General features: G+C 40.7%; 3 protein-coding genes across 8 annotated transcripts in view; 2 read left to right on the top strand and 1 right to left on the bottom strand.

Annotated features, from left to right (window-relative positions):
* The first annotated feature begins 1533 nt into the window (after positions 1-1533).
* On the top strand, positions 1534-17227 carry LOC130206039 (myc box-dependent-interacting protein 1). 6 transcript variants are annotated; one of them, XM_056433763.1, is made up of 21 exons: positions 1534-1616; positions 1784-1888; positions 3114-3194; positions 3489-3543; positions 3690-3784; positions 4394-4489; positions 4702-4812; positions 4921-5013; positions 5561-5646; positions 5816-5891; positions 6693-6757; positions 7252-7296; positions 7979-8054; positions 9076-9198; positions 9493-9576; positions 10713-10733; positions 12373-12762; positions 13334-13387; positions 13910-13987; positions 14090-14191; positions 14268-17227. In XM_056433763.1, exons 2-21 carry the CDS (start codon positions 1802-1804, stop codon positions 14367-14369), a joined length of 1920 nt encoding a protein of 639 aa, XP_056289738.1. In that variant the 5' UTR covers positions 1534-1616; positions 1784-1801; the 3' UTR covers positions 14370-17227. The 6 variants fall into 6 exon arrangements, with proteins under 6 accessions (XP_056289738.1, XP_056289715.1, XP_056289748.1 ...); XM_056433740.1 differs by having other exon boundaries at positions 9460-9576; XM_056433754.1 differs by having other exon boundaries at positions 1557-1616; positions 1788-1888; positions 9460-9576.
* A 504-nt stretch (positions 17228-17731) lies between these two features.
* Positions 17732-24442, bottom strand: LOC130201749 (indian hedgehog B protein-like). The gene is made up of 4 exons (XM_056426856.1): positions 24137-24442; positions 22655-22812; positions 22247-22350; positions 17732-20102 (listed from the first exon to the last, which is right to left on the bottom strand). The coding sequence occupies exons 1-4, from the start codon at positions 24440-24442 to the stop codon at positions 19372-19374; spliced, it is 1299 nt and encodes a 432-aa protein (XP_056282831.1). The 3' UTR covers positions 17732-19371.
* A 609-nt stretch (positions 24443-25051) lies between these two features.
* Positions 25052-27314, top strand: part of LOC130201729 (sorting nexin-4-like) — a 32464-nt gene continuing 30201 nt past the window's right edge. Inside the window, exon 1 of the mRNA XM_056426849.1 lies at positions 25052-25134. The gene's annotated coding sequence lies outside the window, so the exon portion shown is untranslated. The remainder of the gene's footprint in view (positions 25135-27314) is intronic.

Below are 27314 nucleotides of genomic sequence, written 5' to 3'. Positions count from 1 at the left end.
GGGGGATGGGAGGGGGAGAGGGGAGGAGGGGAGGGGAGGGGGGGTATTCATGTGGATACGTGAAGAATGGGTTTGGTGACTCGTGGCCAAATGTTGTTATTGTCGGGGATAAAGAGACGGCGAGGAAGAGATGAGGTTTAGGGAAGATGGGGGAGGAGGAGGAGGGAGAACGTGGGGACATGGGAGGAAGAAGAAAAAGGGAGGGGGGGGGATGTCATGTACAGGGAAAACAGGCGGCTTTACTGTCACCGCAATCCAATGCAAATGTGAGAAGTGATTTATACATTTTTTTAAGTGGTATTTTATGAAACAACATTCTGTATCGAAATGAATAATCGTATTGTGATGTTTGGCCGTTTGTGACTAGAACAACAACAACACCTCTCACATGCAAGTCTCGTGTAACCGTGCGCTCGTGCTAGATTATCCAACATGCATGTATTTACATCCAGTGTAACGTTGTGCTGGTGGGTCTTTAGAGAGCCTTTTGTTCTGCTGCCTGTTACTTCCCTCAGCGCCAATGTTGGTTCAGGACCTTGGAGAGCGCTCAGCCTGCACCAGCCACCTGTATCAATAGGGCTGTATTCTGTCCATCATCAATACAAAAACATGTGTTTATTGTGCGGGTCATTGTTCACCAGGATAATGAAATGTATCAATTGCAGCCCTCTTCACCACGAATCAACTAATAAGTATTTGGAGCAGCCCGATCTGTGAGATATTGGCAGATTCTCCTCTGCACGCAGCACTCTGTCAGTCGTGTGTGGCCGCTGAGCAACAACAGACAGATTGTTTTAAAAGATAAATAACTTACTCAAAGCTCTGTGCATAAGGTTCGTTTATGGATATGATGTATCAATGGCGCCATCTCCTGGAAAGCTTCTCGTGGCGACACCTTTCGCCAGCAGATAAAACCTGTCGTAGTCAAGTGGCAGCTGGAGTTCACGTGCGTAAAGCTGTTGACCATCCTGGAGAAGACACGATATCAGGGTTTCAGAGCTGCTTTACAATTCTACTCCAGATTGTAGAATTAACAGCTCGTTTTTATTGTTTAGTTTCACTCAACGCTCATTTTGGGATATTTCTGATATATTATTTCCAAACCAAGGTGCACTGCAGAAAAAAATAGGGAACATTTCATCCTTAAAACGTGATGCCTCCACATTGTCAAGCAATCGTTTGTTCCTTTGTCAACTTGACTGTCGAGCTGCACTTCAGTGATCTACTACTCTGGTTCTCATGTCACTTCTCATGTGTTACGTAACGTTATAATATCAGAGAGATGACATGTTAATACAGTATGCTTAGAAGCAGGTCAACGTGCGAATGTTGATTGTTTATTTAATGGATTTGACACATTGATACGTTTACGACTTCCGAGTAATTATGTTTAAAACTGACAGAGATCAGCAAAGACCTTTTGTGATGGTAGTAAGTGCAGCGTTGTAAAGCATCACAGAGTGTTGATAATGCGTGCAGCTCTATACTCGATGTCGCATATGCTGTGCAGGTTCCTGTGTGGACGCGCAGCAGCAGCTGTGCCTTTAAGAGCCTCTCTGACAGCATCCTCCTCTGTCACGGACGCGCACTCGGCTGCTCAACATTTGAGAATACAGGTTAGCTTTCTGCATACACATCCTCCTCACGATACATCATACCGTCAGATAATTACATTTATCCCAATTATTTCTCCACTGGATATTGATGCATTTGCCTCAACGGTTGCCGTAGCGGTCCATCCGATCGTTATTGCTCCTATTTCCTTCCTTCTCTGCACCCAAAGACAGATCTACGCTGCAAGATGGCTGAGTTGAATTTGGGGAAGGGGATGACCGCAGGGAAAGTGGCCAGCAACGTTCAGAAAAAACTAACGAGAGCCCAAGAAAAGGTAAGAGCTGCTCACCAACGGGTTAATGGGGAACGCTCTGGGGAATTACCGTCCAGGCCTAGCCACGAAGCAGCAGCGACACATCCATCCTCCACAGGGCAAAGTGTCGCATCACGACATCAGAGATAATAAGTGCAGGGATGCTGACGGCCTATCTGGGGATGGAGATGTCCACTTCAAACACATCGTAACTGAAGTCAATGTCATTCAGCGGGCACGTGCATATTGCACATAAATGAGCCCACTGGTAATTTAGCCTCTGACTGATTCGTGTCTGGCATTCTAAATTACAATATGGGTTTTTTTCAATGAGTTTTTGTCACATACATGGTAACTGCGAAAACAACTTACATTTTGCCAGCACTATGATGAACATTATGCTGCAATATATATATATAGGTCTGCTAGGCCTTGTCTGCGTTTATGCACCTGTACGTTGTGCTCGGAATAAATGGCAGGGGGCGCTATTTGTCAATAATAATGCATCATAAACAGTAGAGAGACAAGCACAAAGAAAACAGATAATGGTGCTTCTGTAAATCCAGTTTGCTTTAAATGTGTGCATGTCCATGTACTGACAACATGTCAGCCTATATGGATATATATATAAATAATGAACACAATGCATTATATACTGCCAATGAGACTTATCTATGTTATTTATTTACTTATCAATAGATTTTTTTACCCATGAATACTAATAAATCATATTTGATCTAAGCAAGAGATCAAGACAATTCAACATTCCCACCCGGCCTCTCAGGTCCCCCCAGCTCGTCTGTCCACCATGGGGTCAAGAGCCTTTAGCCGCTCTGCCCCTCGCCTCTGGAACTCCCTCCCCCCTGACATCAGAAACATGGACTCAATCTTTTTATTCAAAACCCACCTCAAAACTCACCTTTTTAGGCAGGCCTATGCCTAACGTGTTCCCCCTCTTGGTTGCTCTGCTGCAGACTGTTCTGCTTTTTTAACTGTTCTGCTTTTTTAATTGTGTCCATCCTTTAACTGTTTTTATTGTGTTGTACGGTGACCTTGAGTGACTTGAAAGGCGCCTTATAAAATAAATGTATTATTATTATTATTATTATTATTCGTATTAAGACAATAATGCATGTGTTGTGTCTTTTATTGATCATGTCCCATCCTCTGTCATATAACCGAACTAAATAAATATCTAACCTGACCTTTGGTACTGTCAGTAATGATGTGATGCGTTTACTGATAGGTTCTTCAGAAGCTTGGCAAAGCTGATGAGACCAAAGATGTTGCTTTTGAGGAGGAAGTGATCAACTTCAACAAACAATATGTGAGTACAGTCCAATGAGTAACACTCTGTTGTATGGCAGAGTCATATTTCTAACTTGCATATGAATCAATAATAATAGTGACTGATTATTGCATTAAAAAAAACATAACTTGCAATACTTTTTTAGTCCTATTTGTAGCCTCTGTATATGCAAACTGTGTCCATCTGACCTCTGACAGGTTTGCATTTGCTGAGATATGTATGTATGAAATATGTGCTGGCTCAACAGGCTGTGAACATTTTGTGTTTTTAGTTTTGGGTTCTAAGCCGCATTGTTTGTGTTTCACCCTCCAGACTGAAGGCAGCAAACTGCAAAGGGACCTTCGGGCATACCTGGAGGCAGTGAAAGGTGACACACACAAGCCTTTACAGATCCATACTTGCACGTACAAAGTTGTACATGTAAACACCTAGTTGTGGATGTGGAAATACACACCATAACCCTGCAAGTATCTATTGATGTTGCACTAATGTAGAATATGTGCTTGTCCTCAGCCATGCACGAGTCCTCCAAGAATGTGCAGTCATGTTTGGCTGACATGTACGAACCGGAGTGGTCTGGCAAGAATGACGTGGATTCCATTGTGGAGGTCAGAAACCCTTCTCATGAATGAGTTGTAAATGCAGAGATTGCCTGCATGTGTGGGGGTTTGCGGAGAAACTGGTTTCCATATAGAGGTCAGAACCACTTCATTTATAGTTTATGTATAAGTTGATTAACTGAGTGAGTGAGTGTGTGTGTGTGTGTGTGCTTGGCTCCTGATTAGGTTATGCATCACAGCAGCTATTTTTCGGTCTGCAAAGCGGAGTCCTCTTGGCAGAATTGGCCAAATTATACATGACCATCTCTTGTGATAGATGTTGATTAGCTCTTTGGAATTTCCTCTGACTGCAATAAGTATATTACTCTTGAAGATCATTTTGGTTTAATGGTTCTTATTTGACAAAACTATAAGCTCCCCCCCCCCCCCCCCCCAAAAAAAAGGGCAATCAGTTAAAAGGTTTATTCTTCATTTAGATTCAAGATTAAGAGTCAAGGCATAGCTGCAGAGCTACAAGCAATTAACTCAAACGTGGTGGATACATGTGTCTGGGAAGCAGCGTAGAGATTCCAGTGAAACAAGCATCCCAAGCAATTTGTAATATACAATCTGTAATTGTGATGATGTGTGGTATTGTTATGTTCATCTATGCTGTAGGACTGTGATGTGCTGTGGACTGACTACCACCAAAAGCTGGTTTCTAATTCTCTCATCTCCATGGATACTTACCTGGGCCAGTTCCCTGATATCAAGGTAAACTGTGTGGTCATAAATGTCTGTAGCAATCATGACCAAAAAGTATTATCATTGAGTGTCCATGCAGTGACAGCCAGGCTTTCCTCTACATCTTATTGTGATCTTACAGAAAAAGGAAAGAAGTTTATGTTTAGAATATGAAATCTGAGTTCTTCCCTGCAGCTGGAGACACTGAATATTACAAAACTCATTGTCCTCTTTTTGTCCAGGCACGTATAGCTAAGAGGGACAGGAAGCTGGTCGATTACGACAGTGCCAGGCACAACTATGCCGCCACACACAAGACCAAGAAAAAGGACGGGGGCATTAAAATTATCACGGTGAAACCTATTCTAAATGTTTTTGACACAAAAGCAGTGGCACTCTGATTATGCTGTAATTTCCTAAATAATGTGTTTAATGTGTCGTATTCTCACTCTCTCCTCCAGCCCTCCTCTTTGTTGGAGAGGGCCACTCCAGGCTGGGCTCAGGGTATATTGTCTGCACACAATGTTGCCCAGAGCAGTCTGTCCAGAAACCAGGTACACAATAGTCTCTCTGCACTTTATACTTTTCCGACTATATCTGGATTAAAACACAGATTTGCACTTCAGTGGCACTTAAATGGCTCTTATTATGGTACTTTTGTAGTTCGACTATGTTGAGGAAATGTTACTTTCTGTATTCTTGTTGTTCTTAGTTTGTACTCTAGGTTGAATGCACTTATTGTAAGTCGCTTTGGATAAAAGCGTCTGCTAAATGACATGTAATGTAATGGAATAATACTGAAAGGACTTTTGACTATGGAACGATAATAAGGAGTATCCTGGTAGCCCCAGCACTCAAAGAAACATTTAATGGAACAAGGGTTGTTGCATTTCATCGCTCTTTTTTTCTGTTCATGTTCACTGTCACTTGCTGCTGTCGAACTTCTAACAAAGCCAAATGGGAATGACAACAACAGAACAACTGCAGAGAAACCATTTAGCACAATCACAAGTATTAAAGGATGTTAGCACAGCATGCTATATGTCAACATCGCACACGGACTCACAGACATGCCCCAATATTTGTGTGTGTGTGTTTCAGGCTGAGGACGAGTTGGACAGGGCCCAGAAGGTGTTTGAGGAGATTCATATTGACTTGCAAGAGGAATTACCTTCACTCTGGAACAGGTGTGTATGTGTTTGTGTCTATGGAAATGGTTTTCTGTTGGTGGATTGACGACGTCCTTACGTGTCACTTACATCCGCGCTGCATAGCGTGCCATCACAGGGTGTTGTGTTAAGCCATGCCCGTAATGCAGTCTATACTGTCTCTCTTTCTCTCCTCTGCCCTTTCTAGTCGTGTCGGGTTTTACGTCAGCACCTTCCAGAGTTTGGCTGGTTTTGAGGAGAAGTTTCACAAGGAAATTGGCCGGGTGAGTCTCGTGTCTCGACCTCCATTGAGGCTGAATTTAGATAAAGTGCACACAAAACAAATCGACACACGGTGTCAGGTGACAGTTGATGGAAGAGGTCGATAATGACGGTTTTAACCTAATCAATAACTGAATAAAAAAACTAAACATGTTCCCATTTATTAAACATGACACAATGTCAGTTATAGTTCATTTATTTTTAATTTGTCCATGTAATTCAACAGTGGGACTTTGTTTTTTAACGGACTGCAGGGAGATTATCCTCTATTTCTGCCTTAGCTTGAGATTTTTAAATACTGTCAATTAGACTTTGGACATGATTATGGGAATGAACCATAGAAGTCGGACACACTTAGCAGCACTTTGATGATATTACAGAGAAACACCAAACACAATACATTAATTGTTGTCACCGAATGTGCTTGAACAATGAAGGATGATGATGCAATGCAATTATTTCTATGTATATGTGACAAGCATCTTGCCGTCACTGGTAGGTTCCCCTTTAAGCACCACGGAATGATCAGCCAGAGCGATAGTTTGTAATATACTTTATTGTATATGACCCCAGACAGTGTCTCTGCTCCAGCACTCCACCCGTCTTCAGCCCGTCCAGCTCCTTTTGAAGACAAAGCCTCGCAGATACACAAACACAGATTGTCATCAGCTGGTCTGACCAGCTGATGACAATCAGACACCATTCCCTGAACCACACCCCGCTCCACCCACTCTGCAGCCGAGCTTAAACACACCCCACTGCCACAGTATATTATCCAACACCCCTTCTTTCCCCCTCTGCAGTTGGATCAAGATTTGTATGACGTCTTGGAGAAATTGGAGGGTACAGACACGCAGCAAACAAGCAGGTTGGTTTCAATACATATTCTTTCAACATTTGTAAATATATGATTACCACTGCTATATACTACTCTGCGATATGTTGTTAATATTCCACTTAATCCAGTAACCTTGTTCTGAAAAAAACCTGGTCTATCTCACAAATATCTTTGAAATACTGGGAATCATTTTAAAATGCCTCATAATTGTTTTAAACACCCCCAAAAAATGTTGAATATTCATGGGACCTTTTGCAAATGTTTGAACCACTTAGGAGCGCATACTTCTTTGTGCTTGATGAATGTAGTGTGTTGCATCAGAAGTTGAAATGGCAGTACATTAAATGGGGAGATCATTTTAAAGTTGACTTTCTTTATGAGTTTGCTGCAAGAAAATAAAGAAATAAAAACGAAAAAATATGAAACTCCTTGATGAACATACTACTTATCAAATCATGTTAAGCTTCAGGAACAGACACAATGGCATGCATTAACCTGGAGCCAACCCTGAACCCCCCTTTCAGAAAAACAGGTACCTGCGGCGCCTCATCGTCAGGAGCAAATAGGAGGTAACCGGCAGCAACTGTGGTAACCGTGGTGACACAACTCTTGTCTGTCTGTCCAGCTGTATGTCTGTCAGTCAGTCTGCAGGCTTGGGAGATTTAAAGAAGAACTAGTGGTCGTTAGTGCAAGTGAATTCACAGACACACTGATAAGAGAATGTTGCTCCCAGAGCTGCAGATACATTTAAGAGTTGAGCAAAACTGCATGTTTAACGCTCCACCTGGCAAGACTGTTACATAACAATACAACCCGAAGCGTGAAGTGCTCAGTGGGATGATGTATATGGATTCACTAAGGGGCCACAGGACATAAATGAGCCCTGCTACTTGATTGCTTTAATGGTGCATTTTCCTGGACAAATGTACAATTACAGTATGATAATAAAAACCTGATGACACACTATAAGCCTCAAGCTATTGGCCCCCCATCTACTTTCAGTCTTGGTGATGTAGTGCTTGAGGGATGAAAAGAATAGCAATGGAGGGAAGGAAGGCTTTCTTTTTCTTGCATGACAGCTCTTGGACTCTTGTATAGCATGCCTCGTAACTTCTCAAGTTGTGTCAGTTTGTAGCTGTATTTTTTAACCTTTGACCTTTCTCTCACGTTGTTTGCCATCCTGGATACTGTCTCTGTAATCTGTCTGTATCTCTGCTCTGCCCTCCACATGTATCTCTCTCATTCACTCAGTGTGAGTGTAAAAGAAGCATCTAACCACAGTCTCAGGCCAGGAGGACCACCACCAATCCCCAAATCTCCATCCAAGGTAAACACACTCTCTCAGGCTGTGTCTGTGTTTAGACTTGTGTCATTATGGCTCCAAACAATCGTGGATAACAACAATAATGTTACATATGTGCTCATCCTGCAATATCCTCTGAGTTTGAGTTTATCATCTATTAACTTTGAAATCGATAAATATATATTTGTGAAATTGGGCTATACAAATAAACTGAATTGAATTGAATATATATATATATATATAAATCAAATATAGATACACTACCGTTCAAAAGTTTGGGGTCATCCAGACAATTTTGTGTCTTCCATGAAAACTCACTTTTATTTATCAAATGAATTGAAAATTGAATAGAACATATAGTCAAGACATTGACAAGGTTAGAAATAATGATTAATATTTGAAGTATTAATTTTGTTCTTCAAACTTCAAGCTCAAAGGAAGGCCAGTTGTCTATCTTATATCACCAGCATAACTGTTTTCAGCTGTGCTAGCATAATTGCACAAGGGTTTTCTAATCAGATATTAGTCTTCTAAGGTGATTAGCAAACACAATGTACCATTAGAACACTGGAGTGATAGTTGATGGAAATGGGCCTCTATACACCTATGGAGATATTTCATTAGAAACCAGACACTTCCACCTAGAATAGTCATTTACCACATTAACAATGTATAGTGTGTATTTTTGATTAATGTTATCTTTATTGAAAAAACAGTGCTTTTCTTTGAAAAATAAAGTCATTTCTAAGTGACCCCAAACTTTTGAACGGTAGTGTACATACATATATCCACTTGGCTCAGGTTAGAATATTGTGATAAAGTTCTAATATTTAGAGATAGCAATAATCAATAATCAGCAATAAAAAAGGCTAATCTGCAATAAATTGATTGTGTATCAAAGAATGAAAATGCAACATTTTTTTTTTTTTAATTTTACAGAAGAAAGAAAAGAACTCATCACAATATTCTAATTTCTCTCTTCCTGTATGTATATTCACTTGGCTTGAGGTGCAACTTTGTCACCATGCTTCTTTCTCTGTTCTAGCTAAGGCCTGCAATGCCTCCTCCACCCAAGGTGACCCCATGTAAGGAGATGAAAACTGAGAACATCATCGGCCTGTTTGATGCTGCAGCTACTCCTGATATCAACATCACCTCCCCTACAGAGGTTAGTGAACAGCTGCTGTCCTCAAACAGAAACCGCCCTTTAACTCTCCACTCTCCTGCACTAGAGCCTTTAAGTATTCTATTTCATTGTATTTTATTCTGTTCTATTATAATTTATATTATTCTGTTATGTTATGTTATATTCTATTCTATTATATTCTGTTTTGTTCTATTATATTTTACTATAGAATATTATGTTATATTTTATTTTGTTCTATTCAATTTTATTTTATTCTATTCCTTGCCCCTCTATTGTGCCCAGTTAGCCAATGAGCCCTCCTATTCCTGTGATCAGTTTGACAGTCCTGCAGTGAGCAGCCAGGTGGACATGGACCTGGACTCTTTCAGTACAGCAGCCAAAGCCTCCACGGCCACTCAGGTGGATGATTCATGACACGAACATATAGATCATAGAGAGATCTTCCACTGCAATACATGTCAAGCGTCTCAAGATTGTTTATATTTTATCCAGAAAAGTTTTTATGACATACATTTGAAATACTTGGGAGCAACAACAACATTATCAGTTTCCAGTGCAGTGGTTTGACCAGTTATGTAAAAACAAGCTTGATGAGTCTGGATACAAAATGATAAGCTTGGCATAGTTTGAACTGTTACCCACTCTGCTTCTTTCCAATGTACCTAAACAAGAGGTGGCTGATGACATGATGATCTGTAGAAACATGCTTTTAATGACCACGACTTCCTGCTTCAGCACTATCCACAGATCACTCATGGCATGGAGTGAAGACAAAAGTTATGTTCTCCTTCTGGTTCTTTCTCTTCAGAATAGTGCAGCAGGGTAACCACAACATGAAAGAAACTACAGAGAAAAGATGACATAGTTTAGATCTTTTGTGGTTGTGATATTTCAGTCTGTAGTAAAGGGAGTCATTGCCAGATATAAGACAATATACAGCATTACAACACAAACATAACACACACATATACACCTATACCAGACAGCAGTGCTTGCTGTTATTCATAGAGTCCAGTAGAGGGGTCCGCCGGTGCTCATAGTAACCTAATGTAACCTTCGTTAGTAAATGTAAACTAAAATTATTAATTAATTATCTGCGTCACTTGCCTCATTGATTATATTTGGATTTCTTTCTTCATCATTTGTGTCAAGATACTCCGGTGCAAGTGACATTTTACATTGTTAAGGGAGAGTGTATCTATTTTGAATGAAAATACTGAAATATTGTAAGACTAATTAGACTATTAAATTAATCATTATAATAAATATTTGTGTTTTGCTGTGCACCTTTCTCCTAAATTCCACTCACTGTGCAAAACCCTCTCTGATAATGGTCAACACTTTAGACAAACATCATTTAGTACTTCAGGTGTGTTGCATACTCTTCTTCTGCTGGAGATTTGCCACTATGGGCTTCAAGGTTTAGAGGATGGGACCTGCACTGGAAAGTTCTTATTGAATGCAACGAGCAAAAACAAGAGCTTCGTTAAGTTTTTAATTATGTCTCCTCATTTTGTTTCCTCTTGTTTCCACAGCCTGCAAACTGGGACTCATGGGTAAGCATATCCTCTGGGAAAAACGTTAAGTAATGTGTACACATATTGAATTATCATTATGATCATCATCCTCATCAGACTATTCTTATTCATGTTCATAGTGACCATCAATTAATTTGTCATTGCTTACTTTTACTACATAAGTAGCCGTTATACAAGCCCCTCCCAGGACATGCTGGGTAGGGACTTCTTTAATGGTCATTGCTTTTACATAAATGGATCTCTTTTGTTTGTCCATGCAAAATCTGTGTGTGCGTCGTCTTCGTGTCTGCAGTGCTTTATGTGATAACACTAAACACTGAAGAGATTTTTGTACAGCACAAATAGAACTTGGGAATGAGCGTGGGTCAATTCAGTTTCAAATGACGTTTTACACTGTTATATATATTGAATAAGAGGGTCGATTGTAAGATACCACTGACATCCATCAAAGATAACAAACTTACATACTTTTTTTCATGAATTTAATCATGAATAGAAATAAAAAATCACATCTTTGTGAAATGATTTGTAACTGAATCCACCACCTTTCTTTCCGTTTCCCTCCTATCCCTGTATGTTCACATGTTGCACACACAGAACATGTAACCTTCACATGTTAGCTCCATGTGACACACAGGGGACAGTTTTGTTCTGAAAGGTGAGGGAAGTTGCTCAAGTTCAGTGGATTGTTTCATGGAAATGAGACTAAACTAATGAGAGCTAGTGGGCAACTTCACAAAGCCTTGCTTGCAACTTGGCATTCCGACCATTAAATAACCTTTTTGTACATCCCTATCACTGTAAGAGAGATGTGTCTCAACAAACATACAGTTATGCTGTATTAGAGCTTGAGGCAAAACAGTGATAGCTCAGAAAGGAACGAGATTTCTTCTCTTACAAAGCTGCCTTCCTCTTTCTCCATCTGAACATAGCCGTGGGAATAAAAGCTATGCTTGCAAACTACACGCAGAAGATCCAACTTCTATCTTCTGATGGGAAAAGGCTGAGTTTTGCGTTTCCGTCTTCTGCTGCCACCCTTCCTTATCTTCATGTGTCTTTTAGTTTGATCCAAACCTTTTCTATAAAGGTGAATCAATCTTCTTGGGTCTTATGATGATGATTATGATGATGATGATCATAATGATGATGCTGATGATGAACTCCTCCCATCCAAACCGAAGTCCTTGGCATCGTTCATGGCCCGTTTAAAAATGTTTCATGATAAATATTATATTTAAATAAATATATATTATATAATATTTATAATATTTATTTAAGATACAGCAAACAAATGTTTTACTTAACAGGCTCAAGCATAGAATGTTTGAACTCACTTACTTTTTGAATTCCTTACCCGCCATTCCCAAAATACAACCCTTATGCACACTACTAGTGAAATATCTCCTAATTTCCCAATCCCTCGTCCATGAAAAATATGTTTGTTTTCCTTAGACCACTGTTTAGTTTATGTGTTGGACATATCCCTGAATGCCCTCTTGTCCATTGCAATGCTGAGCCTTTAATCTGGCCTTAAATATATCTTATAGTTTGCTTTTGTGTCCCTTACAATTTCCTGAATGAATCACTCATGAAACCCAAAAGATAAATGATCTTTTTTTTACCTCTGACTCCTTGAAACGTGATCCTTGCCCCTCAGCATGAGGACAGTGATGCACAGGAAGAGGACACCAAGCTGCATTATGACCCTGTGGCTGCTGCCACAGACGCCTGGGGTGATGATGGTTCACAGCCTATCCGCTATGACCCCATAGCAGCTGCCACAGAGGGCTGGGGGGATAACGGAACCCTACCGGCTCGCTCTGACCCTGTGGCTCCGGCTCAGGAGGGAGGGGGGGATGATGAGGACCAGCAGGTTCATTGCGATTCCGAGGCTGAAGCCCAGGAGGACTGGGGCAATGATGGTGACCAGCTGGTCACAGAGGTGCCTGCCCCCAAGGATGAAACACCTGCAGCTGAGGCTCCAGCGGAAGTCGCTGAGGAAGACGCCACATCAGCTGCTGCTACATTGGATGGTGAAGAGGGTCAGGTAACCGAGGGGAGACAAAAATGGAGATGCATCTGGACGAAAATGGTGGATGCATCGATTTTTGAGGAGGAGATTTGAGAATGAGGTACTGGAAGGAAACAAATGGTAGGGAGATAAATTATAAATGAAAGCTGGAGAATCGGATACATCTTGAGATGGAAAGATCTAGAATGCATTTGGACCAGCAGCATGGACGCATCAACTGAGATACAAAGGGCAAGTTGGAAATGATTTGCTGAGGGAAAGTGTACAGACATCTTATTCTCAATTCACACAAATAATCACAATAACTGCTAAACAGAAATCCATGCACATAGTATGCTGTGCAAAAGCCATTCCTATATAGGAAATGTGCATTAGTGGCCATGCTCACTATCTATGCAACATACTTGTTTGGATTAGCCATGTCTTTGCTATCTAGGCATTGCAGCTTGTCTTCTTGTCTGTCTTTGTCTTGTTTGTCTGCTCTTTTTTTCTTTCATGATTTTCCCCTTTCCATCATTCATTTGTCTTGTTCTTTGACCTCTCTCTCTTTCTCTCTCTGTTATTCTCCTATGTCCTCTGCTACCAGGGTGAGTCTGCAGCAGCTGCTGTAGCACCAGAGGAAGAAGCATCAACAGAGGAGGTACATGCAAGATGAACTACTATGACATCCTATCAATACAATGATTTAATATTGTATTCACTATATATATATATATAGATATACTATCGTAATATTATATATTGTAATAGTATACATCTTTATATTATCAAGGGCTTAGACCACCCCAAATGTTTCATGATTATGCTTTATGTGACTAAATGGCATTATGTTTCTTCTCACATCTTATCAAATAATCATTTGTCCCTAATGTGTACAAATATTGTGTTAAAATATTAATAATTTAAAAAAGACAACGTGCTGCAAATATTTGTGAGATAACATTAAATTTAATTGAAAATACTAATTATATTTTATTTCTTCCACTACAGCTGGTTGTTGTTTTCTAAAAAACATTTTCTAAAACCAAGTATTTCTTTTCTTTGGAAATGAAATAGTTAGTCTTTTATAGAAAAGTCATTGTCTACTTCAAAATTAAAGTCTCTTTAAAAGATGAAGAAAATTCACACCCGATATCATTTAATGGAGCTTCTGTATTTTCAGACGCCTGAAGTAGCAAAAGAATCAACAGAGTTAGTAGCATCAGATCCTGAAGAATTGCCTGCTGGCTTCTTGTTCAAGGTAAAATAAGATACAGAACTGGTGCTGCGCATCTACTTCTGAACCCAGATATTGTCCTGTGTGTACATGGCGATCATTCATGTTAGTATTTATGTGATTTAGCTCCAGGTGATGCATGATTATGCTGCCAATGACACAGACGAACTGGAGATGAAGACCGGTGATGTGGTATTGGTAATCAAGTTTGACAACCCTGACGAACAGGTACACACACACACACACACACACATTTATGTACTGTGGTGTCACAGTATCTTTATTTGCATACCTGTGTTTTTAGGATGATGGCTGGCTGATGGGAATGACGCAGGATGACTGGCTGAAAAATAAAGAAAATGCCGCCAAAGGAGTATTCCCAGAAAACTTCACCCAGAGGCTGTGAAAGAGGTGGACATGACATCATTCCAGCTCCGTTCTCCATGCCTCTCTCCTCTTGCCTCAATCCTTTCTTCCCTCTCTTGCCCTGATACTGTATCTTAACGAGGACTTTGGCCATAGAAGCAGAGCTGTCTCAGCCCAGACTGAAATCCTGCATTTCTAAGGTCTGCTACACTGTGCTAAAAGTGGATCTTGGCATTTTGGTGGATTCCTTTCAACATTTACAATTACAGATGTAGCCATTTTACAGGTCCCATTCTTTGTTGCTCTGCTTCACCATACCAAAATAACTGATGGGATACTCGTGATCATACAGGAGATATGCAGAAACAGTTGCCCCTGCAATGGCTACATTTGCAATTGCCTTATAATGTTTTATTCTTAGTCATGTCTCCGCATAGACTTGCAAAGGCATATTTCACCATCATTACAGGGAAAATCGGTTTTGAGACGTGCTTTTGTTCATCTGTGACTGAGAGATTGAAAAAGTAAATCATTATGACAAAATATCCTTTGCACACATACAGTATAGGCCTGAGCCCTACAATCTGTTTTATAAAGGATGGGCTGTCCTTAGTGAAGACAGGCTGACAGGGAGGTATGGAGTTCTCACCATGTTTAGAAACATTCACGCAGTAGACAAACACACTGAAAAAGTAGAACCAAATCCAAGCTGGACGCTTCCCCCCAGTCAAAGTGAGAGATGACATATGAACACATGATGTGCACAATCAGCACCAAATTAGACAGCACAGCACAGAAACAGGGAGGAATTTAAATAAAAATTGGCATTCTTATCAACAACTGGTCTTGAATTTAGCCACTCACGAGTGTTGCTGAGGCAGGTCGGCATCTTCTTATGTTCAAGTGGGTTTTTGGAACACATCTCTATTTTTGGCAGTAGTTTGTTTTAGCCACATGTGTAGCTATCGAGTGTTGTTGTTTTCCTCGGGAATGCAGGTTTCCTTACCTGTGCCCATTTGATTTTTGGTGGCTGGGTGGTGGCTGGAGTGAGTCAGTAAAGCTCAAGCATTGTAGTTTTGGTGCCAGTATTTGCGAGTCACCGATCCACAATGACTCAAACTCGTCCTGGTTCTGCTGCTTATACTAAGCCTGTTGGACTCATCCAGAGCATCTTTGATTTATACTGTTATTAGCGAATAGTGAAACATTGAAACGTGGGCCTCTAGTTGTTGTGTTGGTTTAGGTTCAATAGTGGTTTAATAGAATTGACCTCCGGTTATGCATTAAACTGGTCATCTGACACCAACCAAGTTAATGACAGCAGGAATTCAATATAAAAATGCTTTAAAAATCAAAACAGAAATACTGATCACAGACTCCTATAGAGTAGAAAAACACTATACTGTCTTCTTCTTTGACAGTCAGGTTTTCAATTCCTTGTTGTTTAAATTTGTGTGGAGTGGACATGTAAAAAAAATATTTTCATGTAATTCTTTTTCTTTCTTTTTTTCACAAGTGATACACAATATGCATTAGCCAGGCTCGCTAAAAAGCTAGCCACCAAACTACAACAATGAGACGCTGCTACTGGTAGTATAATAATTAGGCAGATATGGTTACACTTTAATGCGAATCAAATAAATAATAACTGAGCCAGCCTCATTCGTTTTTGAAAAATGTGCCGAAAACAATTCCTTCCGTTTGCAGAGAGATGACTTAACTCAAATGCAGATGATTCAGAATATGCACCAGAGCAACTTCTTTTATTTTTGTATGCTGCCAAGCAATGACTACATATAGCCTAATGTAACTATGTCAACATAATTGCCAACTTACTGTCGGATGTTATGGAGTGTTTTGTACTTCTGTCAGGTTCATTGCTCTAAACATAGCTGCTTACTGTAGGTACTTCAAACTATCTCACATTCATTCAGTCAGTGAATCAGAAGATTGACATTAATCATGATGTTATTAACATGTAATAAGAGTGTGAGAAAATGGTTGTGTGCAATTTTATGTGTGCGTGTTTACGGGTTGTTTGAAAACATAAATTATTTATCTATAGGCAATTGTTATTGGACGTTATCACCACCACCTAACGGGATGAGGTCGTTCATTTTACAGGAAGTTTTTTCGGACTGGACAAAGACAACTCAAACATATTTGGGTCTTTTTCCACTGGCTAGTATTATGGTTCCAGGTGTTATTGTGCATTTGTTGTGTATAAGTGTAATTTTGCCAAGCTGTGATGACAGATACATATTCTATAAAGACATTCATATCTGTATGTGAGTTACTGTGAGCATGCTGACTTCCCATGTGTTGTAGTGTGGACACCCTTAATTTAAGACGATGATACTTGGGTCACTTTTGAGGCAGCTGATATTTTTTTTCATTAATTTATGGTTATTTATTTGTTAATCTTAGAAAGAGGTATAGATAGATAAATGTGATTTTTTTTTCATCATTCCCTCTCGAATTAGTCCTGATTATGATTGCTGGTTTTCCATCAGCCTTGCCTCAAAATGTTGCCAGGGTATCATGGTCCAAACAGGCCGGAACATGATTACATGGAGACAGGACACATAGAGAATAGCTTCACACCACTAGACAGGTGGACACATTTAAAAAAAAAATAGTTTTCAGTATTTCAACCACTTGAGAAGTGCATGATTTCTTCATATGAATATAAAAAGCCTTGCATGTGAGAGCATCACCTGCACATTTCGGTAAACCAATTACTTTCATATTCTTATGTTGTGTGTTTCAACTGGTTCTAGTATTTCGGGTGTTTGTCTATATGAGTGATGATGTCTCCTGTAATGAGCTATGGGATACAACAAAAAGGTTTTTCCTGTACCTAACTGACCAATAATATTAAAGATTCTGTAGAATCTCCTTTTGCTTATTGATTAATTGTCTTTTTCTATGTGCTGAATTCTGTTCTGTGGATTTTTGATTTATTGATGCAAATACTGCAGCATCCATCAGGGTGTGCTGTGTCCAAGGACCAACACCATTCTGGGAGAAAAAAAGACATTTGGGCATCATAAGGTGGGAGGAGGAGCTTTTGCTGTGTGCTGCTGTCCGTGGTACTGGAACCAACCAGCAGCCCACCCTCTGACCACAGATAGTCATTCCCTATTTGCATTGTTCCAGCTGAAGTAATGCCTCACTTTTATGGCTGTTTATGTATAAGCATGTAACAACTTATTATAAGCACTTTTTTTAAATGCAGCCACTTGCCCTCAAAGGTGTTTCTGAATAAAAAAAAGCCAGGGCCTCTCTATCAGAACAAGTATGGTGAAACCAAAAAAAACTTTACTTCATAGAGTAAAAATATATCAGTGATTAATAATGATATTTTCAAAATGTCTTGCAACTAAATAACATACAGAGCAGTTGGGGTTTAAAAACAACAACTTTATGTTTCAAAAACAAATTGTGTCCTCAGAGTTGTCGAAAAATAATAATAGTTTACATTATTTTCTAAAAATAGATATTTAAATAGTCTCTCCCACAATAGCTTGATATACATATGTGACACATTTTAGAAGGCATACAGAATATTGCCTTGGAGTTCCTAGATAGCAAAGTTTGAGTATTTATATTTAATACGTGACAGCTGGAAGAACAATTCGGGCAATATGAAAAACATGTTTATCCAAATTCATTCAGCCACCCATCACATCTGTTCTCCTATAATGTTTGAAAAATTAAATAGCTGTACAGAAGAGAGCTTTCAAGTAATGTACTATTCGAGATTAAAGAGTCATTTAATATGATCATAGCTGTTGCTTATTACAGTAGTTGAATACAGCCTGAGTGTCGCGTATACCTTAAGTAGATACTACTGACCTGAAAATTGAAAAACCTGAAACAATGAAAACATGTCACAAAACAAACACCTTTTTAAATAAAATAACTGATAGAAAAAACAGGAAGATGTATATATGGACCACATATCAGCCTGGGACAATCAAGATCACTGAATGCATGTGATTTACTTGGAAAACCACATTGACAGCGTTGCCATTATAATTCCATGCACATATCTTGTATCTTTAGTATACACACAGTGTCCATCATCATTCCCTGTAATTCTAGAGTCATCCAACAAAGCCCCAGATGGGAAGCTATTTTGCAACACTCGCAAATTGCAACATTGCATTCATTTAACACACAGAACTTCATCCCTCATTGCCCATTCAAATATTATTCAGTAAATTCATTCTAAAAAAACAGGCTCTATTGAAAGAGTAAAGCATCAATGGAGTTACTGCAGTGACGACTGACAGTAAAGTGAATGTGTTGTCTTTTATTAACATGTTGTAACTGTATAAATACTTATGTACATAGAGCTTTAAATCACACCTTGTTCAGTCACTAGTTTTCTCCACGTTATTCTCTTTTCTTGTTTGTCTTCCAAAAAGTGTTTTCTTCAATTGTTCACCATAACATTTTCTCTGAAACCTGATGCTCCCAAAATGTGTCACAAAAGGTGTCCTCAAATGTGTATATGTTCTCCAACTGTATCAGTAAGCCCCAGACTGATGTCAAGCTCCTCAGATGTTCACACATTACAGTGAATACATGACAAAGGAATAATGAAACTTGATTATCTTCACTTCCTAATTTGACGATGTTTTCATGGACGCTATTGTTTCAAATTACATTCCATGTGTTTAAACATACACATAATTACAAAGATAGTCACCTCTTAAATTGAACAAGGGATGTATTTATGTCCGTATTTTTAATATTCTAATTTATCAGAACTGTCTTTGATTAACTTTCCAGTTCTCTAAATCTTCTGGAATTAATGAAATCACGAGACTAATCTGACCAGTCTCTTCTCTTTGTCCCATGTGCTACAAAAAGGAGTTTGGTGACATACAAAAAAAAATACAGGCAAGTGGTGGTGAAAACAAATGCTCACTATGAAATCAACTGTCTTTGGTGGTCCCGCGATCTGTTTTTCGGTGCTCCTGAATACAGGTAAACGAATGAAGTTATCAGTGTGAAACATGTCTCTGTGGCTCCTATCGATGTCCTTGCTCATTCCCCCATGGGTGGAAGTGTTCAGCGCCCAACAGCGTTTGCCCCAGCCTCTGTAGAAGCCAAGGGTACCAGTGCAGGCCGTCGGTCTGCGGTTCTGAAGGTCTCATCAAGCTGTAAAAGAACCTCAGTGGTGCCAGGACCCAGTGGGCCAAATGGTGATTGTTCACAGCAGCATAGCAGGACGCCAGCACACCGTTCACGACTATGGACCCATGCTGAGTTAGTGGGGCATACAACCCAGTGCCCCCTTGTTCTTCCACAAAGGTCACAACTGAAAGTGATGCCTGTGACATCACTTTCCCTTGTGATGTAAGTACACACTGTCCTGGGTGGACCTCACTGGCAAACACTGTCCTCAGACCTGCTTCCCATCTTTTGAAGAACAAAAGCGGATCTTCAGCTGTCTCTTTCCAGCTTGGCTCACTCAGCCCACCAATGCAGTCTGTGACAAAGATCAGGTGAGCGGCTGTGAGAGTAATATTAAGTCCTGTGTTGGTGCCAATATTGTAGAAGATCTTTGTGGCGTTGGGCTGGTAGTCCAGAAAGGATGACACCGGGCTGTAGATAAGGGGCCCGTGACCATCTGTCGTTGAGGAGGCCAAGACATGGTCGCCAGGGTGAAGGTCACGCATCTGTTTCGTAGCCCCGCCCTTGAGAATAACCAGAGCATCGCCAGGGAAACAGCCACCGGTTTTGGCTGCCACAGAATGTTCTGGAGAGACGAAAGGAAGAGAAATATGATTGTTTTATGTGATTCAACTTAGTTTTTATTGCACTGTTTGTTTTGGTGGTAATGCAAAGACAAGGAGTCTAGAATCTCGACATAAATAAAGAGGAATGCAGTTTGAATTTCTCTCAGGAGTATAGAGCAACAGCGCAGACGCACTTCGACTTCAATAGCGGCTGCATCTGCAGATTGTTCTAGGTCACTGCGTAATCTATAAAACAGGCAAGACTTTGACACTGACTCAAGGACATCTTTATCTCAGAGGATCAGCGGGAGATTGTTAACTTATGTATATAATGTGACTCATTGTCAAACTTTGCCTCTCTCCTTATTCTTAGAACTCATTCACACACACAGTGAAAACTGTTTTTAGCAGCATATTAGGATTTCTAACCCCATCCACAGATGACCCTTTGATTTTCTAAACTAATTAGTTAATTAGTGATAACTCTGAAAAACTCGACAGGTTTGTGTGGCCCTCCCAGCATTCTGCAATACAAAGGCCTGTGAATGGGACTTGAAATCTATATAATTATCAAAATGAGAACTATTTTTTAAAGGTTTTCAAATACTTGGTGGGGTCAATAGAAGGTGATTTAAAATTTAAAAATGTAAAAAAAGGGCAGCTCTCTTCCTGCTCTTTTCATACAATGTTTTTACTGTAAAGCATCCCCCCTCTCTTTGATATGGCATGAATGATTGTATTGCTTCTCTACTTATTGTGTCTAAATCAATTTGGCATGGCGACATCAGTATGACACAAGCATTACAACATTATTTGAAAGCATGCCTGCCTCAGCTTTGTCAGAATATTGTCGGCCATTTAGGCTGTCCAAGATGCCACAGGATGTAGGCCTGAGCTTGTTGGAGTATTTCTGAATAAGGTGGCCCTTTAAGACGCAGTGAGACGAGGTGGCAAGAAGAGGTAGTCAGTACAAGCTAATGGATAACCAGCTGATTGTATCACCACAGTCAGAGCACGGCCGGGGGTCAGAGAAATGGCAAAGTACACAGACTCAGACCTGGGTCGAGATATTATTTGGATTACAGCAGAGTTTGTGTTTTAAACTGAGTCACATGCCCAGTCTCAATGGTTCCACACAAGGAAAGAGCATTGACACAACGGAATGAGCTTGATTCTTGACAATCTACTCTGCTATTTTGGAAAAGATTATGTGGAACTGATATGGGAAAAAATGCCAGCAAGAATAGAATAGATTATTTGCTGGGCCGAAGAAAAATCGGTTTTAAATAAGAAAAGCATCACTAGAAATGTATGTATGTATTGTCTGTGTGTGTGTTTGTCTCTGTGTGTGTGTGTGTGTGTGTGGGAGGGTTGTCTTAAAGCAGTCTTAAGGCAGCCAAATATTTGTTTAAGGTGTGTGTGTCTGTAAGCCAGAGGGTTGCAGAGAAGGAGGGCTGTGACCGGGAGGTGATAAGACTTAGATAAGAGATCTGAGAGAAACCTGCTGAAGGAAAAGCAACAGCAAAACAAAGGGAGAGTTAATCATCTCACAGCTTACTAACCTCAATGGACTGCTAGAATGTAGTTTGGCATCAAATAACTGTTGGTACCAGACATGGGTAAATGGGTTTCTAAAATGTCTCAAAAGTTAGAATAGCTTGATGTGGAATGTGGTCAAGTATCGTTTGCGTAAGGACTGTATCTGATTTGTAATAAAACTGGAAAAAATGTAACGCTTTATCATTGGAATGCAGAAAGGAGAGCCAAATGGGACTTTAAATATAAAGTACAGTATATGTTATTCATTGCAAATTAAATATTAGCTATTGTACTGCCCCACCACTTACAATGGCTCAATCTGCACATCATAGGGCTAGATATTCTATGGTCACAAAGAATGATTTACGATGTGATCAAGAAGGGAGACTGAATCCAGCAAAGAGCGCAGGTGCACCTCCCTGCTTTGATTGGCTCCCAATAGGCCATCCACACAAACACACACATAGACTGATGATAGCGGCACTATCAAGGTAAACCATTAGTGAATCATCAACAAAGGCATCAACCTCATTAGTGGTAATGACAGCTAGCCGCTAAAAACATAAAACACACATGCAGATAATGCACTCACACACACACACTGTAGCTCACAGCCATCTCTTACCTGACTTGACGCTACAGTGAATGTGGGCTTTGGACTCATAGTAGACCCAGTCAAATCCAGCTTCTACGGCCAGCCGGGCCAGCATGGCGTACTTATTTCTGTCCCTATGAAACAAATAAGATAAATATATTGATATATAAATAGTTAACTCCACATGGGATTCAATCAGAGCTTGACTGTGTACTTTTCCAAACATGCACAGAAGACATCCATTATTCCACTGCCATCCATAGATACATTTGCATAATGTAATAGACTTAACATATTGTAATTACAGGAGGAACTTTATCAATTGGTTGACTCATTGCATTACTGATACATTGACTGACTGAATGACTTGTGGACTTTACTGACTACAAACTGACTTTAAGTCCTATTTACACAACATGATGTGCTGTGCATGCCTACCTGTCTGAGGTTGTGATGTCGACAGAACGTCCTTCATAGTGCAGTGAGTCCTCTGAATGATGGCCATCCTCATCCCAGCCCTCCGTCACTCTCAGCTTGACACCTGGCCACATGTTCATTACTGAGATGGCGAGAGAGTTTAACTTGTCTTTACAACGCTGAGAGGGTACAGGGAGGATAAAGGAAGGCAGGAGTTAGAGACAAACACTACAAATACAAAAAGGAAGTTATTCTCATAATGGTGAGTGAGCAGTTGTTGGGAAAAAACAAATGAAGAGAAGAAAAGAGGGATGTTGTGGGAAGAGTTGGGTGTGATGAGTATGAGGCCTGTTTACAGCCAAGTCGTCAACTAAAAGATGTTCAAGTTCAGAGAAAACCAGAATCATATACAATGTGGACTGTGTTTGTGGGTGGGTGTCAGATAGTCAGTGACATCAGTGTCATCTTATTAAGGCGGGGACAAGGAAGGTGGAATAATGAGAGAGAGAGGAACAGTAAAGCCCAGAGACGGAGAGCAAGACTGAGAAAACGCCAAAGCAGAAGTGATGAGGGCATACCTCTTCACGAACAGACACTCAAAACACATACTAATAAATGTGAACAATAAGTATACAGCAATTGTGTCAGGGGAATTGTGCCAGGTCGAAGTACACACAACCATCGAGGAGTGCTTGCTTTGATGTTCCAGTTACTTAGTCAAGGTTTGAGGTTAAGATGCCTCTCAGCAGATCTGGAGATCCATTTTCTCAAATGTAATGAATGTGATTTGAAGCAGTGAATTTCCAATTAGGTCAATATTAATACCCATCACTACAAACATGTTTTATTAGTTAATCAGTTCGTCAACTAAAACAAGATTATGGTATACGTTTTGCATTTCAAGGAATTTCCAAAAAGAGCAGAGATTTGGCACACTGTACATAAAGTAGTCGCTGCATTTACAATAACATGGGTGTAAACATTACAACTATGATATGAGACCAAGACGACTGTATTGGTTGGTAAATGTACCCTGCATAGACTTTAACGCTCAAATTGAATGGGTATGGGCGTGAAAACCGTGCATATTAGCAATGATTCAGACTATTAAACTGAATATGGCTTAGTTTGGAAGTGAAGGCAATTCTTAAAGACAACCCTGCAGCTAAGAATGTCTAGTAGCAAAATCCAGAGGTGGAATGAAGGGTCGAGTCAATGAAATCAATCATTTTGGTTTAAGCATTTAACTGACAGCAAACACTCGGAACAATTGGATTCAAGGGGGTAGCTAACCTAGTCTGAAGTTATTCAGTTCATCAACTAGCCTACACGGGTTGTGTCTGCTGCAGTCTCTGGATGAATCAAATAGGATATTGTAAAACCAGTCGTATTGCCATAGCCAATGACAGATATTAAAACGTGGCACGAAGAACACTGGTCCATATTTGCGCATCTGTGCAAGATATTGTGCATCGTGCCCTCCCATTCCTCTCCTCTCCTTACCTGGGTCATGAGCCTGTCGGCGCCCGTGTCCTCCTCATCTTTGAAGATGATATCTGTGTTGTAATTCGGTGTTAGTTCTTTAAAGCGCTCGGAGTTGCGCGTAATTTTGACCTCGGGTCTCCCGCTGGCGCCCAGGGTCTTCTCCGCAACGTTGGGGCTAAATTGTTTGTAAGCAAGCGGGATGAGCTTCTTCGGTAGCCGCCTCTTGCCGTACCCTCTCCCCGGCCCGCAGCCTTCCGAGGCAGGTGCGAGGAGGAGGACCATGGCACACAGAGAGGCGGTGAGAAGGAGGAAGGAGATCCGCATCGCCCCGGGGGGAGGGAGGACTCTCCCGGGGGATAGAGGTGTCTTCAATACCTCTCAGACTCAGTTCCAGACTCCATCGTCCGGGACAGTCGCAATATCACGTCCGAAAAACTCGGATAAAAGAAGCTCACCGTGACAGCTTCAGGCACCATGAGGACACCAACAAGTTTTTAACAGCTCCAAAAAAATGGACCAAAATTGAGAAACTTCGCTCCCTCCGCCTTACAGAATCAACAGTAAGTGTGCAGGCTGTAAAGTCCGTGTATTTAAACAAACAGGTTCAAAGTCGATTTCGTGTGTGAGAGAGTTAAAGAGAGAGGGAGAGCGGTTACTGATATCCAAGTAGCAGTGTTGTGATTTCTCTCCCTCTCTTTCTTTTGCCCAGGGAAACTGTCACAACATCACCCTCGTTCGCCCGCCGTTTGGTTGGTGCCCTCTCTGGATCGAAAGTGTCTTCTCTCCAGACGCAGCTGGCATGCAACAAGCTGCAGATTTCCAGTTGAATTGAAGGGATTTGTGTGATCCAAAACGATCTGTTGCCACTCCAGACCGCACCCTGCCAGTCCTGCCCTCCTCTCTCCTCTCTCCTCTCTCCTCTGCCTCTCTCCCTCTGTCCCTACTCTGCCACCCACCCCGCCCCTCCTGGGCACAGGGCGCACTGGAGAGTCCTGTCCACACTCTGCAGGAGACAGGCGAGCAGCACACATAAGCTTTGCCCCTTTGTTGCTACCACTTCACATCCAGTTGTTATCTTTGTCTGTCTGTGCTCTTGAAAGCTCTTTCTCTCTCTCTCTCTCACCCCCCCCCCCCCTTTTCTGTAAATAACAGGGAATCACAATCAATTAAATCAATGAATTTCCTTTTTTATTTTCTCAAGCTGCATTCAAATATAAGATCAAGCTCATTGGTTAACTGGTTGGCTCGTGTTTGGTTGACTGATTATTAATGGGATAATTTACGTGACACACTAGATCGGATGTTTGGATGTGGACTATGTTGAAGCATTACGTGGCTAACTGACTGACTGGTAGTTACACAGATTGTTTGACTTGCTGACTGACTGACAATTATTCTCAATTGTCCTAATTAATCAACAATTAATACCTTCCTGACGGTTTCCTTAAATAGACACATTACATATTGAATTGTATAATGTTTGGCTGTCTGGCTCCCTGACTCTCTGGCTGTGTGGTTCTGTGTGTGTGTGTAACTAACACACACATACAAACACACATACATGCACATGCAAACACACCAGCAAACCCAACCCCTCCAAATTAGCTCTTCAAATATTTGCAAGCAGAAAATCAGTGGTCTCACCCCTGTTTCTCAGGGCAGGCTCCTTTGAATGAACTGAACTGTAAGGCTGAGGGTTTCCACAATTTATGTTTTATTATTTGTGAGTGTAAACACCATAAAGTATTTCTGCTGCACCACTGCTTTTCATGTCTCTTGATGGAACAGAGAAAAGCAAAGAGAGGGATTCACACACAGTAAACAGCCATCTATAGCTATGTTTACCTTTTAGCTGAAATAGAACATCAACTGAGACCTGTGTAAATGTATTAGAGTTTCCTGGTATGGAGCATACAGCACCAGCCAGTTTAATGAAATCAACATTTGTCATATAGAGGTGTCAGTGTTATCCTGAATGTTTCCAGCTTTGTAAGATGGAAATACTTTGAAGTATCCCAAGAAGGGGAATTGCTCCCCTTCCAGTTTTTTTTGTTTTAGTTTTTTTTATATACAAGAGATAGGAAGCATACTTGTAAATTAGTAGAAAAGAGTCATAGAAGTCCCAATCCATTAGTGTCAGTGTGGAGGACTTGATCATCGACCACCTTTGTAAAATCATACAGCTAAAATGTTGCTTTGCAGATAAGTGGGTGGTAGTAAGGCCATATAGTTTATCAAATGTAGACTTTTTAGAAAATGTTTGTATTTGCTTTCTTAGATTGGAAGAGCAAGACCTCCATCATATCTGTCCAGTATGTCTCGGGCTAGAGCCACCAGCTTGTCAGCTTCCAGCATTAAGACTGGAAACAGGGGGAAACAGCTAGCCTTGCTCCGTCTAAAGCAAGCAAAATCTGCCTCCGAGCATTTCTGATGGGCAGACTTGTGCCTTGGCACTTAAAAATTGTATATGCTAGGCATTATGTGCATGAGTATGTCAGTGCTGCAACTTCCACATATATACAAAAGTATGTCTGTGTGCATGCGTGAGCTCAAATCTATATGCAAATACGGTGTATATCCATTTTGTACAAGCACGTGTTTCCCTGTAACTACATGTTGTGGCTGTCCGTGAGTGCGTGTGTGTGTCATCCTTCCTTTGATCATAAATACGGGCGTGGCTCCAGGCAGGCCCGCTGCCTATTCAGCGTGGCTGTCGACAATGTTTCAGAAGTGGTCACATTCTCCCATCCATCCATCCCTCCTTTCATCCATCGGTCTTTCGGTTCCTCTTTGCCTCAAGAAAGGACACCGTGGCCTTTCAAGAAGACAAACATCTGATCAGACCAAACCAGTGTGCAGGCTGACACCCCCCACCTCCCAAAAACTGCTTTCTCTGTTCGTGTATATCAACCTTTCATGTTCTTACAATATTTCTCTTTGCCTCTTTCTGCATTACTGAAATAGTTCACATACTGCAAGGTACGCGCTCCAACACACACACAAACACACACACACAGAGTCTCGCAAACACACAAATCCAGTCATGTCTGCGCAGTACACACCCACATGCTACAGATACACACACCCACACACGCGCGCACACACACACACACACACACCAAGCCAACCGAGCATCAGGCCCTGGCTCATTGATGTTTGTTAAAGTCATACATTTTCTCTGTGAAATAAGAGGCCT

The sequence above is a fragment of the Pseudoliparis swirei genome, chromosome 2 (assembly GCF_029220125.1).
Source record: "Pseudoliparis swirei isolate HS2019 ecotype Mariana Trench chromosome 2, NWPU_hadal_v1, whole genome shotgun sequence".
In the NCBI taxonomy this organism is placed as follows: domain Eukaryota; kingdom Metazoa; phylum Chordata; class Actinopteri; order Perciformes; family Liparidae; genus Pseudoliparis; species Pseudoliparis swirei.
Note: the sequence above shows the minus strand (reverse complement) of the source record. Positions and strands in the feature narration are given on the sequence as shown.